General features: G+C 43.1%; 1 protein-coding gene across 1 annotated transcript in view; it reads left to right on the forward strand.

Annotated features, from left to right (window-relative positions):
• The first annotated feature begins 284 nt into the window (after positions 1-284).
• The window catches only part of smtnl2 (smoothelin like 2), a 30,403-nt gene continuing 14,689 nt past the window's right edge, over positions 285-15,998 (forward strand). The window contains exons 1-3 of the mRNA XM_086126162.1: positions 285-364; positions 614-734; positions 808-1,427. Coding sequence (XP_085982288.1) covers positions 849-1,427 — 579 coding nt within the window. The 5' untranslated portion in view covers positions 285-364; positions 614-734; positions 808-848. The remainder of the gene's footprint in view (positions 365-613; positions 735-807; positions 1,428-15,998) is intronic.

Here is a 15,998-nt window from a genome sequence, read left to right on the forward strand (position 1 = left end):
ACCACAACAGGTGTATTTCTTCATGAGAATCAAAAAAAAAAAAATATGACAATTAGAAGAAAACAGAGGCGCTGAGAGGAGGAAAGTCTTTCCAATAGGTTACATAGAACCTATAAAAGAGCACGCCCCCCCACCCGCCAACCGCTCTCCCCTCCCCTAAATTTATGACCCTCCATGCTTCCTCACTCCTCCGCCATCCTCCTCCTCCTCCCTTTTCCCACCCCCTTCTGCTCCCTCCTCCAGACAAAAGCAGAGCTCAGCCCGAGCGTTTAAACAAACCAGAACCAGCAGCGCACACACACCCACACACACAGACACACACACAATGCCATACAGCTGTGATGTGTAACAAAATGAGGCTGAGGTAAGTTCACTGCAGCTGTTAGTGAGGATTACCTCATCGCTGTGTTTTATGGGAGTTATGAAACTTAAAGAGACTTTATGTGACTCCTTAAGAAACACATGTTGTGTTCTCTTTGGTGTTGTTTGGGAATTGCGTTGTAAAAAGTGACGTGAACCTCTGATTGGAAGACCCTAATGCAAACCGCATGTACAGGAACCGTTTGCAACAAAGGTCAAGTTCTCTTCTTGTTTCTGTCTTGTATTCTTACAGAGGACAGATCCGGACCTGAAAAGCAGAGTTCTTTGGAGAAGAGCCGGCTCATGACAGCGCGGAGGGAGACGTTAACCAGATCTGACTTTGGGCCCTCTCCCTCACCTTGCACCTTCTGCCCGTCAGTCCCCTCCCCTGTAGCCATTTCCTCAGAAAAACCAAGCTAGACAGTAAGACTGAAAGTTCCTCTCCAGAAGCGACAGCTGACACATTGGAAACGACAACCTTGGCTGAGATGGGAGACTTGTGTCATCCTCGCGCCTCCAGCCCAGATGGGGAGACGGTGTGTGAGGCTCTGGCTCGTCATGAGTCCACTCTGAGGGAGGCCATCCGGGAGATCCACGTGGATGTCAGTGCCTTTAAGTTAGGCATGGAGCATCGCCTGGAAGACGCGGTCAGCATGAGCGGGACCCTTGGGCGAGCCATGACTCAGCTCCAGCAGGAGAACCGAGAGCTCCGTACTCAGCTGCAAGCTCTAAGCCGACAGGTGGAACTCCTCGGTGGAATGAGCGGTCAATACGGCAAGCACCACTGCAGTGACAGCCAGGAGGGGACCTACGGGAAGGCTGAGTCCCCCTCTCAGAGTGTCATCCAGCCCTGCACTGCGGGGCGTCAGACACAGACCTGCAACGGCCATGGCGGTCACATCGACGCCGCAACCACCAATGCAACGCTCTCCTCGTCCCCCAGCTCCAGCAGTCCCCCGGTCGCTTCACGGGTTTCCGCCATTGTGACAGGTCCTCTTTCGAGTAGCAGCCCGTCCACCGGCCGCTTCTCCAGTCGAGCCACGTTTGCAGTCTCCAGCAAAACCAATGTAAGTGACCGACCATTCATATGATCACCATTTTTATCTGGCAAACACTCCACACATTTTTGTCAAAACCACCAAGTGAGTTGCAATGAGCACACCAATAATTTGAGTGGTGTTATGGCAATTTTGGGGCATATTTATAATCTGCAGTTAATCAGTACATTTCAAAATCGAGTCCAATTTTCATGTCTTTTGTCCATATCTAACTTCAGAGGCTGCTAGTATGTCTAATTTAATTGGAAAACCTTTTCTTTTTTTTCTTTTGTAACTTGCATCTTTATTATTTTAACACCATATAGGACCATAAAAGTCTGAACATTTAATAATAATAATAATACATTACATTTGCAAGCGCCTTTAACAACACTCAAGGACGCTGTACAACCAAGAGCAATAATAAAACCACAGATAAAATAATAAACAAAGAAAGAAAGATTTAAGGTGGATAGGCAAGTCTGAATAGGTGGGTTTTGAATATGGAAAGAGAGTCAATATTACGAATGTTGGGAGGAAGTGAGTTCCAGAGTTTGGGGGCAGAGCGACTGAAGGCTCTGCACCCCATTGTACTGAGACGGGCAGAGGGTAGAAAAAGGTGGAGGGAGGATGAGGACCTGGGTGAGCGAGAGGGAATGGAAATTTGAAGATCTGACAGATAGGGGGGCGCAAGGTTATGGATGGCTTTGAATGTATAGAGAGGTCATTTGAAGTTGATTCTAAATTTGACAGGAAGCCAGTGGAGCTGTCGGAGGATGGGGGTGATATGATGGAAGGAGGGGGTTCTCGTGATGATCCGGGCTGCTGAATTCTGAACAAGTTGAAGTTAATGGAGGAATTTTTGATGGACACCGAAGAGAAGTGAGTTATAGTAGTCGATACGGGAAGTGACGAGACTGTGAACAAGGATAGCAGTGGTGTGAGGAGTGAGTGAGGGACGGAGGCGGTTTATATTGCGAAGGTGGAAATGAGCGGACCGGGTAATGTTATTGATGTGGGAGTGAAAGGATAGTGAACTGTCAAGGATGACACCCAGACTCTTCACCTGGGGGGAAGGAGATATAGTGGCATTATCAATTTTGAGGGAAAAACTGTCGGCTTTGTTTAGAGTAGATTTGGTACCGACGAGTAGGAGTTCTGTTTTATTGCTGTTTAGCTTGAGGAAATTATGGGTGAACCAAGATTTGATTTCTGAGAGACAGTGAGAGAGGGATGAGGGTGGGAGAGAAGAGTCGGGTTTGCTGGAGAGGTAGAGCCGGGTGTCATCCGCAAAGCAGTGAAAGTGTAAGCCAAATTTGCGAAAAATGTTTCCGAGCGGAAGGAGGTAGATAATGAAAAGGAGCGGACCTAGGACAGAACCCTGGGGAACACCAGAAGAGACGGGGAGGGATTGTGAAATAAAAGAATTAAGTTGAATGAACTGAGAGCGGCCAGTGAGAAATGAGTGGAACCAACGTAGAGGGGTGTTGGTGATGCCTATGGTAGAAAGTCTGTTGAGGAGGATGGGGTGAGAGATTGTGTCGAAGGCTGCACTAAGGTCAAGGAGGATGAGGATGGAGATTAGACCAGAGTCTGCTGCCATGAGAAGATCGTTTGTGATTTTTATGAGGGCTGTTTCAGTACTGTGACGGGGACGGAAGCCGGACTGGAATTGTTCATAAAGACATTTGAATACAAAGGGTTTCGTATATTTCCACCCGTAGTTAGTTTCCACAACAACGTCCATGTATGGCTGCGAAGATCCTTTAACATAAGGAAACAACAAAATAACGTGCAAACATATGTGACAGAAAAAAGGGGAAAAAAAACAAATAAAAAATAAAATAATATATTGTGATCAACAGGGACAAGTGTCCCTTATTTTGGATTTATATCCGTAATCAACATTGACTTCCCCTGATTTGTGGTGTCATTCTCTCATTCATTTGTTTGTTTGGTTTTTATATTCCTCCCATTTTTCCCATCTCGTTTTAAACTTCCCTACTTGGACCCTCAATATGTTTTTTCTTTATTTTTGAAGTAACAGCTACTCCACATTGTTCCATATCCATCTCCAGAGAGTATACAGTGTTAGTGCCTGTGTGTGGGAACAAGTGCTTCATTGCTCTTTGCCATATTTGGACTGACGAACAACAATCGGCTGAATGAGTCTGTGTAATACGGATGACAATTTATCAAACAATAGCCCTTTTCTACTTTCATCCAGTAATTCTAATGCAATTTTTCCAAACTGGGAAAGGGCTGCTTGTGGTGAAGGGGCAGATTGTGAGCGGAGCTGGTGCTGTTTGTGTCGTGGTTGCTTGGATGTGCCAGTGGTGCTACTGCTACTATGTCATCAGACAATGCATACTCCTGGGAGGTATGGTTAGGATGGACGTGCGCTGTTTCAGGCTCGAGGCAAATATGTGATTCTAATGTTTATTTAGATTATCTTTGGATTTGTTCTTGGTTTTTCTGTTTGGTGCTTTCTACCGCCTTTATTACCGATTTGTCTTACTGTTTATTGTGCATGTTAAATTGCTCCATGTACAGCACTTTGTATGCAGCGATGGCTGTTTGAAAGTGCTCTATAAATACAGTTGACTTGACTTGACTTGACTTAATGTAAAGGATCCTTGCTATGATCCATGAGGTTAGTCGTAAACGTGACTCCTGTTTTTTTCATTCTTAAATACACGAGATGTCAGATTTCAGTTCAGGAGCACTAAATTGTGGAGTGTCTTTCGTTTTTTTCTGTTTCCTTGTCTGCCTTTTTCCAAGCGGTTTTATCTTCACCTGATAAACAGCTTCCGTCTAAATCTCATGTCATCACGTTGCGCACGCACTCATTCACTAACAGGAAGCCGCATGTGTTTGCAGGTTTGCTTCTCCCCCCCTCTGCTCAGTGACATACAAATGTCAAATTTTTAAAACAGGGTTTCTTTTCTTTGTTTTTTACGTTTGCGAATATGAACTTTTTCTCATTTGCCCCACTTTAATTACAATCTAAAAAAAGTCAGTGAAAGTTTGACTACGTTTTCTTCCGACAAAAGTAACTGCACACTCTTCTATTGCAGGTGTGCTTCATTTGTAGTGAAAGCAAATTAATCTTCCTCCTCGTTATTTTAATTAACATTTGGTAACTTCAGGTTGTTGTTTTTTTTTTACCCCAGGTACAATATTTGTTTTGTATTTGTGTGGAGACTAAACACCTTGCATAGCTTGGCAAATGAACTAGGAAACTTTCAGAGAGAAGAGTATTGAGTTTCAGTTGGAATTTTGCACCGAAAGCGCCCCCAATCCATCCGGAAATCTTGGGTTGTAAAATTGGGATGAGTTCAGTCCAAAGGACAAAAGATTTGCGGATAAGACATATAGAGGTAGTAGGCATTTTCAAAAAAAGGAGAATGATGCTGTTAAATTAACTTGTTTGTAGAAGTCATGTGGTGGCCCGTTGGGCCAGTGGTTAGCGCGTCAACCTCACAGTACAGAGGTTCAATTCCAGCTCCAGCCTTCCTGTGTGGAGTTTGCATGTTCTCCCCTGCATGGGTTTTCTCCGGGTAGTCCGGTTTCCTCCCATATTGCATGGCAGGCTGATTGAACACTCAAAAATTGTCCCGAGGTGTGAGTTTGAGCGCAGATGGTTGTTCGTCTCTGTGTGCCCTGCAATTGACTGGCAACCGGTTCAGGGTGTACTCCGCCGACTGCCCGAAGATGGCTGGGATAGGCTCCAGCACCCCTCGTGACCCTAGTGAGGATTAAGCGGTTCGGAAAATGGATGGATGGATGGAAAATGGATGGATGAATGAATGTAGAAACACCCTGCGAAAGGTGAAAACCATGAGGTAGGAATTGCCCCAGCAGGAATTTTCGTGTATGTGTATGTGGGTGTCTTGTCCAGGGAAACCAAGACAACAAGTATTAGAAAAAATGATGAGATTTATTTCAGAAAGAAAAAAAAAAACATGGAGAGACACCGTTCACAGATCTGTCAAGGGAGCCCCCCCCCCCCCCCCCCCCCGCATTGTGCGCTCTCTTTTTATCTTGTTTTCTTCTCTTTGGGAGTGATTAAGGTCATCACAATCAGCATTTTGAGCAGCTACACACAATTAGTGCATGAGCAGGCAACTTTGCTTATCTGTTAAATAACTGGTCAGCATTCAATTGTACGAACAATTACTTACATTTTCGCACAGTTATATGTCAAATTCCCATTCCATGGGTACCAGCATGTTAAAATATGTAAACAGTATTTATAATTTACATATTTGACACAAAGTCAAGTCAAGTCAAGTCAACAGTATTTATAGAGCACTTTCAAACAGCCATCGCTGCATACAAAGTGCTGTACATGGAGCAATTTAACATGCACAATAAACAGTAAGACAAATCGGTAATAAAGGCGGTAGAAAGCACCAAACAGTAAAACCAAGAACAAATCTAAGTCATGCTGAGTCGAATGCCAAAGAATACAAGTGAGTTTTGAGGAGGGTTTTGAAGATGGGCAGCGAGGAGGCTTGCCGAATGTTTAGTGGGAGGTCATTCCAGAGAGAGGGACCAGCAACAGAAAAGGCTCGATCCCCTCTGAGCCTCAGTTTAGTTCTTGGTACTTCTAATAAAGTCTGGTCCACAGACCTGAGGCGCCGGGCAGGTGTGTAGGGGCGGATGAGCTCAGAGAGGTAAGGTGGCGCGAGATTATTCAGAGATTTGAAAACAAATAAGAGGATCTTGAAAATAACTCTAAAATGAATGGGGAGCCAGTGAAGGGATGCCAGAGTAGGAGTTATGTGCTCCCTCTTACGAGTACCAGTCAAGATTACAACAGTCCACGTATTTACTTAAATTTTTAATTATAAAACCTTGTTTCGGTGGCGTAGAAGGCGGCACTCACTTGACTCAGACAGGCGATAGGTTCACTCAGTGACTCTTCTGCTGGAGGTGCTGACGGTGTAGCTGAGGTTTTGAAATTGGAGAAAAACATGGTGATGGCTATGACATTCATCTTGTCATCTTATCAGTTGAGATAAGTTTAAAGGTTTTTATCAATTTCAAGTCAACTTTATTGTCAAATGTGCTACATGTGCAACATACAGCACAGATGAAATTTCTTTCCTCAGGAGAGAGGAGCCGCTGCGGGTACCCGTGCCGCCATCAAAAGAACAGTTAACATAAAATGACAATTTTTTTTCTTTTTTTGTGAAGACTGTCACTTTAGCCTTGGTCTGAGCTGTCACTGCTTCTTTGTGACGTGTCTCAAACACAGCTGACCGGGTTGGGAAACATTCAAAATAAGGCTCCCCGACCGGGTCAAGGCTTCGAACCAACCTGCCTCCGCCACCATTGAAGCAATATGTCCTTGTTGGACACAACAAAAGGAACGTTTGTAATAAAATGTTGAATTTAGGATCGATAGATTCACTGCCAACGTAGGGTTGGCAAATGAGGTGGCAAGGGATTTGGTAAAAGGTGGTCGCTGCCACCCCTTACCACCCTTAAAATCTGCCAATGCAATTCGCATACTGGATTATTGCCTGGGATAAACTAAGGATGTTTATGAAGACAGGAGTTATAATTAGGGGCCAATATTTGGATTAATGGCTTTGATTCACGATTCCCCTTGCCCTTAATAATCGTCTCTTTGTATGGATTACAACTGTTTTGCCATTGCATTCCTAGTACGTCTAGTGAAGTGTGACAGTTTCAGGTATACCTTCCAAGATGATGCAACAAGACTAAAACAATAACAACTGACAATCTGGATACTTGAGGCACAACACTTCATTGTTGTCACGTGTCATGTTAACAAGGTGCACAAGCAAATGTCATTCATTTCGCCTCTTAAGGTGACTGTTGCCTCACTGTAGCCTTTTGGTGGCCACATCAGAGGAATGTTATCGGCTGTGAAATCACATGGCCGAAGCGAAACAAAACAAGGGCACCTTTGTTTCCGTGACTCTGCAGGAGATCCCCTGCTGTCGGTCAAAAGTTGCACCGGGAGTCTGCTGCCATACTGTCGTTGGAATGGTTCGTTTCATTGGGGGGTTTTCTTAACAAGATTACCACTCTTGCGCTTCCTGTCCGGAAGACACCGACGTGGATGACGTACGTGCAGTGCACTTGGCTGTTCAGACAGGTCTGTTGGCTTAAAAACACTGACAGTTTTACGCACTGACTGCAGCATTCTTTATCATCAATCCAAGGTGAATGTCTTTGTGCCAAAGTGATGTGCACAGGCTTGTTTGTCTCCAGATAACACACAAAAAAAGGTGTAAAAATGAGAAATTCACCAAAAAATAACAAATAATGTATGCCAAAACAAATATGTTGTGGATATTTTGAACAAATCTTAAACTATCCAACAGCTAACCAAATAAAGAATGTTGTTTCTTTGGCATGAGTGTACAGTGACATAAAAATGGAATATATCCCTTTTGTGTGTTATTGAAATCTCTTTGGGGGTTTATTTCATTGAGACACAATCATTTTTATTTTTATCTTATTCTTACTTGACTGTACTAAAAAGCTTAATTGACTGCTTATGTCGACTTTGACACTGTAACAGTTTAATTAAGTGCAAAATTTAAATAAACGTATGAAACTGCTGTCAGGCTATTGAATAGACGGATCTGAAAACCTGGACTCACCCCCACTCACCCATTTTTAATATGCTTATATTTATATTTTATAGTTTATATTTATATTTATTTATATACTTTTTGTTCTTCTACTTTCTCATTTTCATAATTTTGCTTAACTCTTAGATCGTTAGTTAAACTGTATGTGAAATGCTTTTTTTCTCGAAAATGCTATGAATCCATTTCAATGTTTTTTTTTCCCCAAACGATCTCAATTGATTTCAAGTTTACTATTCTTAAGATTATCCTGTGAATACAACTGATTGCCTCAATCCAAGTTTGAAAGTGTTCAGCAGATGTTAATAGCATCTGTAGTCTCAACTCAACTCAACTGTATTTATAGAGCACTTTAAAACAACCATCGCTCTATACAAAGTGTTGTACATGGAGCAAATATCATATATACAACAATAAAACAACAACTTAATAAAAAAGACAGTAGAAAGCACCAAACAGTAAGACTATGATCAAGTCTGAGTCATGCCGTGTCAAATGCCAGAGAATACAAATGAGTTTTGAGATGAGTTTTAAAGATGGGCAGCGAGGGGGCTTGCCAAATGTTCAGTGGGAGGTCTCATTCCAAAGAGAGGGACCAGCAACGGAAAAGGCTCGATCCCCTCTGAGCCTCCGCTTAGTTTTTGGTACTTCTAATAATGTCTGGTCCGCAGACCTGAGACGCCAGGCAGGTGTGTAGGGGCGGATGAGCTCAGAGAGGCAAGGTGGCGGGCGCGAGGCCATTTAAAGATTTGAAAACAAATCATAGGATCTTAACAAGAACTCTAAAATGTATCGCAGTGTACACAGTTGTCACGGTATGATGACTTCTTTTTAAATTTTGCCATCTCCCTTTGAAAAACCTCTCGTTATTCTTTACGACTGTGATTAGATTATGTTGATTACCGTATTTTCCGCACTATAAGGTGCACCTAAAAGCATTCAATGTTCGCAAAAGCCGAGAGTGTGCCCTATAATCCGATGTGCCTTATATAAAGCGGCTGTAAAGCTTAGAGTCCCCATAGAGTTGCTTCCCTGTTAGTGTTCCTATGCCATCTCGTGGTGATTACGAGCAGGAACCAATTGTTACCTAAAAGGGTTCTGCCCGACACGAATTGACATGTGCAGTCGCCAACACACACTCAAACAGAGAACTACTTCGTGAGCTCTGCGCAGCCATTATGAACCAAAAAATTATCTCAAAAGCATAGCTAACTACTGACTAAACGAAGGAAGAAGGAAACAAGCAAGACTTCTAAAGATATTTAGCGCCTTGTGGATGTGAGCCCACGAGGTTGATGTGCCTTTTTGTTAAATCAATTGTCTTCATAACTTTTGTCTTTCATTTATTGATTTGTTATGCCATTTGTATTTATATGCTTCATGTCCGTGTTTGTGACCAGTTCTCAATGTTACACCTGCAGTGGTTGTGAAGGCTCTTTATAAATAAAGCTGTATTGTATTGTATTCCCTTTAGTGCATCATCATCTCGTGGATGCATAGCGTAACCGCAGCCACTATTGTAGCTTCTATTCTACGCGCCATTTATAATGCAGTGCGCCCTATATATGAAGACAGTTTTAAAATAGGCCATTCATTGAAGGTGCGCCTTAAAATCCGAAGATCTTCATAGTGCAGAAAATACGGTATATTGTAAATCCATTGGTTTTATTTGGTACGGTGGTCCAGCACTAAGGTAGTGTCAGTTACTCTGGCTAATTTCCAAAAACATGCTCTACCCCCCTCCCTCCTCACATGAGTTAAGTCAGCTGGGATAGACTGCAGCCCAGCAGTGACCCTGAAAATGAGCAGCTTTACCTAATGGATGGATGTGCGGACTTTCATTTGCAGAACGTCAACCAACCGATCGAAACTCAAGATTAGCTTTCCCAGGTCAGAGGGGAATCTACTGGTCTCAATCAGAATGGAGTTTCGATGCTCTTGATTTATGGTTCAGTACAAGACTTGTATCACATGTTAGATAAGAGCTAATGATTCTGAGAAGGGAAAGTCGAGCTTGGGGGCAGTTATTATCCATCGTTTAACCATTCAGTCCATCTCTCACTAATATTACACAACTCTCAGCCCTGATGCTTATCGACATACACATGCAACATACAACTCGCTTGTCACTAGCTAGTTCAGAAGATGGATTGGTTAAGTTCATGGGGCTTTAATGTGCTGATCTCAGTAGAAAGACAATTATTTACCTGGTCTGGAGAAGATTTGCAGACAGAGTCGCCAGTATGCGGTCTTTGGACTTAATAACAGGGATTTTAAATGTATCTGTAGACTACGCCAACCGCTCACAATATTTTTGCCAATTCAGTTTACTGATTCAGATCAGTAAACATCTGGTCAAACCAAGACCTGGAATATTTTCTATGCTTAAAACAAAACAAACAAGGAAAGCAATTTGGATGTGTGTAACAGTGCTGTATATCTTTTTGAGATAATTAGTTTGCCATGCATTTGATTTATAAATGTAAACTTATTTATATACACAGTAGATATATATAAGAAAAATTCCTCGTCTCACCCCTCGGGTGGTGTCCGTCCCTCATTCAGCTCGGGTCCTCTACCAGAGGCCAGGAAGCTTGAGGGTTCTGCACAGTATCCTTGCTGTTCCCAGCACTGCACATTTCTGGACTGAGATGTCCGATGTTGTTCCCGGGATCTGTTGCAACCACTTATCTAGTTTGGGGGTCACTGCCCCGAGTGCTCCGACCACCACAGGCATGACTGTCACCTTTACCTTCCAGGCTCTCTCCAGCTCCTCTCTGAGCCCTTGGTATTTCTCGAGTTTCTCGTGTTCCTTCTTTCTGATGTTTCCATCACTTGGGACCGCTACATCCACTACAACGGCTTTCCTCTGCCCTTTATCTATGATCACGATATCTGGTTGGTTTGCCATTACCATCTTGTCAGTCTGGATCTGGAAGTCCCACAGGATCTTTGCTCTGTCATTCTCCACCACCTTCGGAAGTGTTTCCCATTTTGACCTTGGGGTTTCCAGTCCATACTCCGCACAGATGTTTCGGTAGACTATGCCAGCCACCTGGTTATGGCGTTCCATGTAGGCTTTCCCTGCCGGCATCTTACACCCTGCAGTTATGTGTTGGATCGTCTCAGGTGCCTCTTTGCACAACCTACACCTTGGGTCTTGTCTGGTGTGGTATATCTGGGCCTCAGGGCCTGCTCTTGAGCAGCCAGGATGAGTGCCTCTGTGCTGTCCTTCAGGCCAGCCCTCTCTAGCCACTGATAGGACTTCTTGAGATCAGCTACTTCAGTTATGGTCCGGTGGTACATCCCGTGTAGGGGCTTGTCCTCCCATGATGGTCCCTCTTCCAGCGCCTCATCCTCTGTTCCCCATATATATATATATATATATATATATATATATATATATATATATATATATATATATATATATATATATATATATATATATATATATATATATATATATATATATATATATATATATATATATATATATATATATATATATATATATATATCAAAACATTCACACGCACGCGCGCGCACACACACACACATACAAAACGTTCACGCTGCCAACACGTGATTGATTTCTATTCAGTGACTCTCAGTAGGAATGTGAATGGTTGTTTCCAGAATATGTGTGTAGTCTGCCTTTTACCCAAAGTTAGCTCCAACTCACCCACGACCCTTAAGAGGATACTGTAAGTGAAAAAGAAAATAAAATGAATGGATGGGTTTTATAGCTTGGCTTAGTTTCGGCAGTTAAAAGAAATACCTTTGCTATTTTCTATAGCGCTTGTCCTCATTTGGGTTAAGAGTGAGCTGCGCTCCGTCCCATTGGATTTTTGGCAACGGGTGATATATGGCGATATATAAACGGGTGCTTTCTCTCAAAATGTCGAGCTGAGTGTCCTGATTTGGGGAAAGACAACTGTAACACTTCAATGGTGTGTGTCATCGACCCAAACTAAATGATAGACAACAACACGTTATGAAGCCTCCAATTAGCAGTTGACACTTTCAAGGGTGACAAAATGAATTTGGATAGGCTCCAGCTCACCTGTGTCCATAATGAAGACGAGACGGGATAAAAAAAATTTAAAAAATGGAGGCATGAATTCTGCGATTCACTGCTTCATGGTTTGTGGATAGTTATTATTTTGTAGGCTTTTTACAACCACAACAAATGTCTCTGGGAGATTCTCATGAGATTGTACTCTAAAGATCTTTTATTTATTTATTTTTTTTTAATGAAAGCACATTGGCTATGTTTTAGTCATGGACAGTTCCACTGCTGAGCAGGGAATAAGCAGTCAAGATATTTATCTCCATAAAAAGCTGAAATCGGACATTTACAAACTGTCTGTAGAGACTCGCCATGTAACTGACAGCTGACCTGGGCCAAAACTCATCACTCCCATGACTGAGGCCTCCCCTACCCCCTTCTCTCTGAGATTGTCCCCTTCCAAACTTTACCCCCTTATGGGACTATGTAGTATACACAAATGTGTAAGACGGAACAGGAAAAAGACACACCTACAGCTAATTTTGAGTGTCGATGGAAAAAAAGAGTTAGATATTGTGAAAAGTTTGCATCAAATTGAAAGAAGTGCACAGCTGAGAGTAGTGTGGATGTGTGCATGTGCATGTGTATACAAAGGGGTGATGGGGGGGGGGGGCAACAGAGGTATGTGGCTACTCCCTGGCTACCCTTGGCTCTCTTAATGACTTCCAGACAATAGGCTGTGTTCCCGTCATTATGGCTGTGGAAAGTTAATAACTGACCTGCCGGTGGGACACCTTGAATGCCCTCTAGCACCACTCATGCGAGACAAAATCAATATATCCAATATCGTGGCGGTGAGCTGCATCAGGAAGTAATATTTCCATTTTATTCACTCACCGGACACAGCATTAGTTTTTAAATATTCTGCATTTACAAAAAGGTATTCATTTAACAACATAGGATATCCCATTTCGGCTGAAGAATGGAAAATTGTGAAAAGCATCTGTGGTAAAGTTAGATGAACCCTTTCATGCACCCTGTAACCTGATAACACGATAAGCTGTCCACTGTAGTAACGGCTGTCCCTGAAAGGGTTAAAGTTAATAACTCAAGCATGACATGAGAGGTTGTTTTTAGTTTGCTTCGTAGTGAGCACAATAATGCCCTCAAAAAAACTGCATGTCATTTCCATAATACATCACAAAGATGTGTCACATGGGCCAAGGAAGGCTACATAAAATTTCCGTGCAAATTAATATAACAGCAATGCTGCATAAAGTACAAAGTAGTTTGCGGGTGCAAGTATGAGCGGAATGAAACAGTGTCTCCTTCTGCACCTTGTGGTTTTCGATCAAGCAAGTCAGACAGGCCTGTTCAGGATTGTTTGATGGAGGTCTGCGCTCTTCTCACTGTGAAGGTAAAGGCAGGATTTTCTTCAGTCTTTTTTTTTTCCGTTGCCCGGGCCGACCTAAGATTGTAGCTGGTGAGTGCCTTTAACACTGTTTCTGTTGAGTGGTGCACTGGTCAATTTGAGATGAGAGCAGTGGCGGTAGGGATGAGGTAAGAGTTGGGATATGACCCCATCAGTAAACGTAGCTGGCAAAGATTGTGAGAAAACTGACCAAACAATGTGTTTATTGACACTATTTAAATACAATAAATGGAACAAGAAAAAAAAAACATCCATCCTTAGGAAGCTTGTCCTAATTGGGTCTCGGGTGATTTGAAGCCCATCCCAGCTGACTTTGGGAAAGAGGCGGGGCAAACCCTGAACTGTTGCACTCAAAAAACATTCTGGATTGTTTTGTACAAAACCAATCCAGAAAATTGCGTAATATTGAGCCATGTGGTGAGTCCGTCCATTTAGACCCGATTTTTTTTTTTTTGACCTAACTGGTTTCAGAGATTGGACACTTTGTCTTGTGTGTTAGTAAAATTGCTAACTTCTGTGCAGATCATAATCATTACATTTGTCTTACAGATCTAAAAAGACATCACTCATTGATTCCAGATGGTAGCCTGCTATAGAATGAACTATAATTCTGATTAGACTTGTGACTGTGCATCTTGTCCGATTTTAATGTGTTTGGCCGAAGGGCTGACGTAATACCGGGTGATGTGATGTCAGCACACACCGTGGCCCTGACAACAATGTCCTCTCCAGCTGAGTGCATGAAAAATAGCTTAATCCGGTCACGTGGCTCCACATCAGGCCCCAGGTTGTGAAGTGGGGGGTACACTTAAAGCGAGCATGAAAACAACTTTGAGAGGCGTTGACAAGTGAGCTCACCTGCTGTGGGTTTTGGCAAGCATGAAGATTTCATAAACGTGTGGTGAGAAAGAGCATCAACTCTGCTGGAAATTAATGAGTGCCTCAGCGAGGTTGTACTCGGGTTGTGTTCGTGACTTTTGGGGCTGGGTGGACTGAATATAACCTGGATTCATTTTGCTGCGGCAAGCTGGAACCTCTTCCATCTGAAAGGCAGACTGCACGATGGACTGGTCACCGGGCAATCACACGGTCAATCATAGAGACAGACAGCCTCCAGCTGAACCCACACTGTGAATTGCCACACCATGACTGATTCACCACATGATTCAAATAACCATATTCAAATTATTTTTCCTCCCATACGTCTCATGGCAAACCCAAAACACAAGAAATTGGATATCCTCATTAGTGCGAGAAATAGTCTGCTTCACAATTGTGAGGTTCTGGTTTTGGCCTGAGCCAAGATGTGTGAATATGCATGTGTATGGTTGTTGGTTTATATACTGTATGCAATATATATGGCATGTCAACCAGCCCAGGGTGTTCCCTGCTTCTCACCAAACCCATCTGTTGCGGCTCATGCCCATCCATCCATTTTAAACACTGCTTGTCCTCATTCAAGTTGCAGGGGAGCCTATCGCTGCCTACTCTAGACTGGTTGCAAGATCATTGCAGTGCGGTCAAGCTAACTCATGACTTATAAGGTAAAGTGGTATAGAAAATGGCGAGATGGCTAGATGGATATGTCGGATGCCAACCAGCCAGGCCAAATGCACAAACGTGGATTCAAATCTCAGTGCAAGTGGGCACATGGATTTGGGGGTGCTGTGGGAGGAAAAACAAAGTCCCTTTAGAGACCCTCTGTGTCAGTGTCGCAAATTGAAAATGCTAGTTTCAAGTTCTACTGTCATTCAAGGGTCCGCATACAGTATTTTCTGCACTTAAGGCGCTTCGGAGTAAAAGGCACACCTTCAATGCTTGGCCTACTTTAAAACTGTATTCATATATAGGGCGCACTGCATTATAAGGCGCATAGAAGAGAAGCTACAATAGTGGCTGCGGTCGTGTTATGCATCCACTAGATGGAGCTACTTTAAAGGGAATATAATACAATACAATACGGCTTTTTGCTTTCTGCAACAAGGCACTTTACAAAACATTTAAGATACTACGTCCAAGAAATTGATCTATATATAAGGCGCATCGGATTATAAGGAGCACCACTGTCGGTTTTTGAGTGGTCGACTGGTTAGCGCGTTGGCCTCACAGTGCAGAGGGGCAGGGATCGATTCTGGCTCCGGCCTTTCTGTGCGGAGTTTGCATGTTTTCCCCATGCCTACTGCCCGAAGACAGCTGGGGCTCCAGCACGCCCCGTGACTCCTATGAGGATAAGCGGATCACTAAATGGATGAATGGATGGATAATCTAAATTAACCGTGTTTTACTATACTTGAAGTCAAGATGGCGCCCGAGTAGGCAGCCGTCAGCAAGTGCTCTCATGAGCCTTGCTTTTTTTTGTTGTTTTTGTGTTTTTTGTTACGTCGTGTGGAAATGATGTGGACTTTTTTCAGCATTTTATGGCCACAACATTCATCAAGGAGGAGACTCTGTGCTTGGTGGTTGCGCCTTCTCGGCAGCATGGGTATACCAGCACTGTTTTTGACTGGGAGGAATGTCGGCGCCATTTG

Source organism: Hippocampus guttulatus, chromosome 12 (genome assembly GCF_054856545.1).
Source record: "Hippocampus guttulatus isolate MCC_2025c chromosome 12, RoL_Hgut_1.0, whole genome shotgun sequence".
In the NCBI taxonomy this organism is placed as follows: domain Eukaryota; kingdom Metazoa; phylum Chordata; class Actinopteri; order Syngnathiformes; family Syngnathidae; genus Hippocampus; species Hippocampus guttulatus.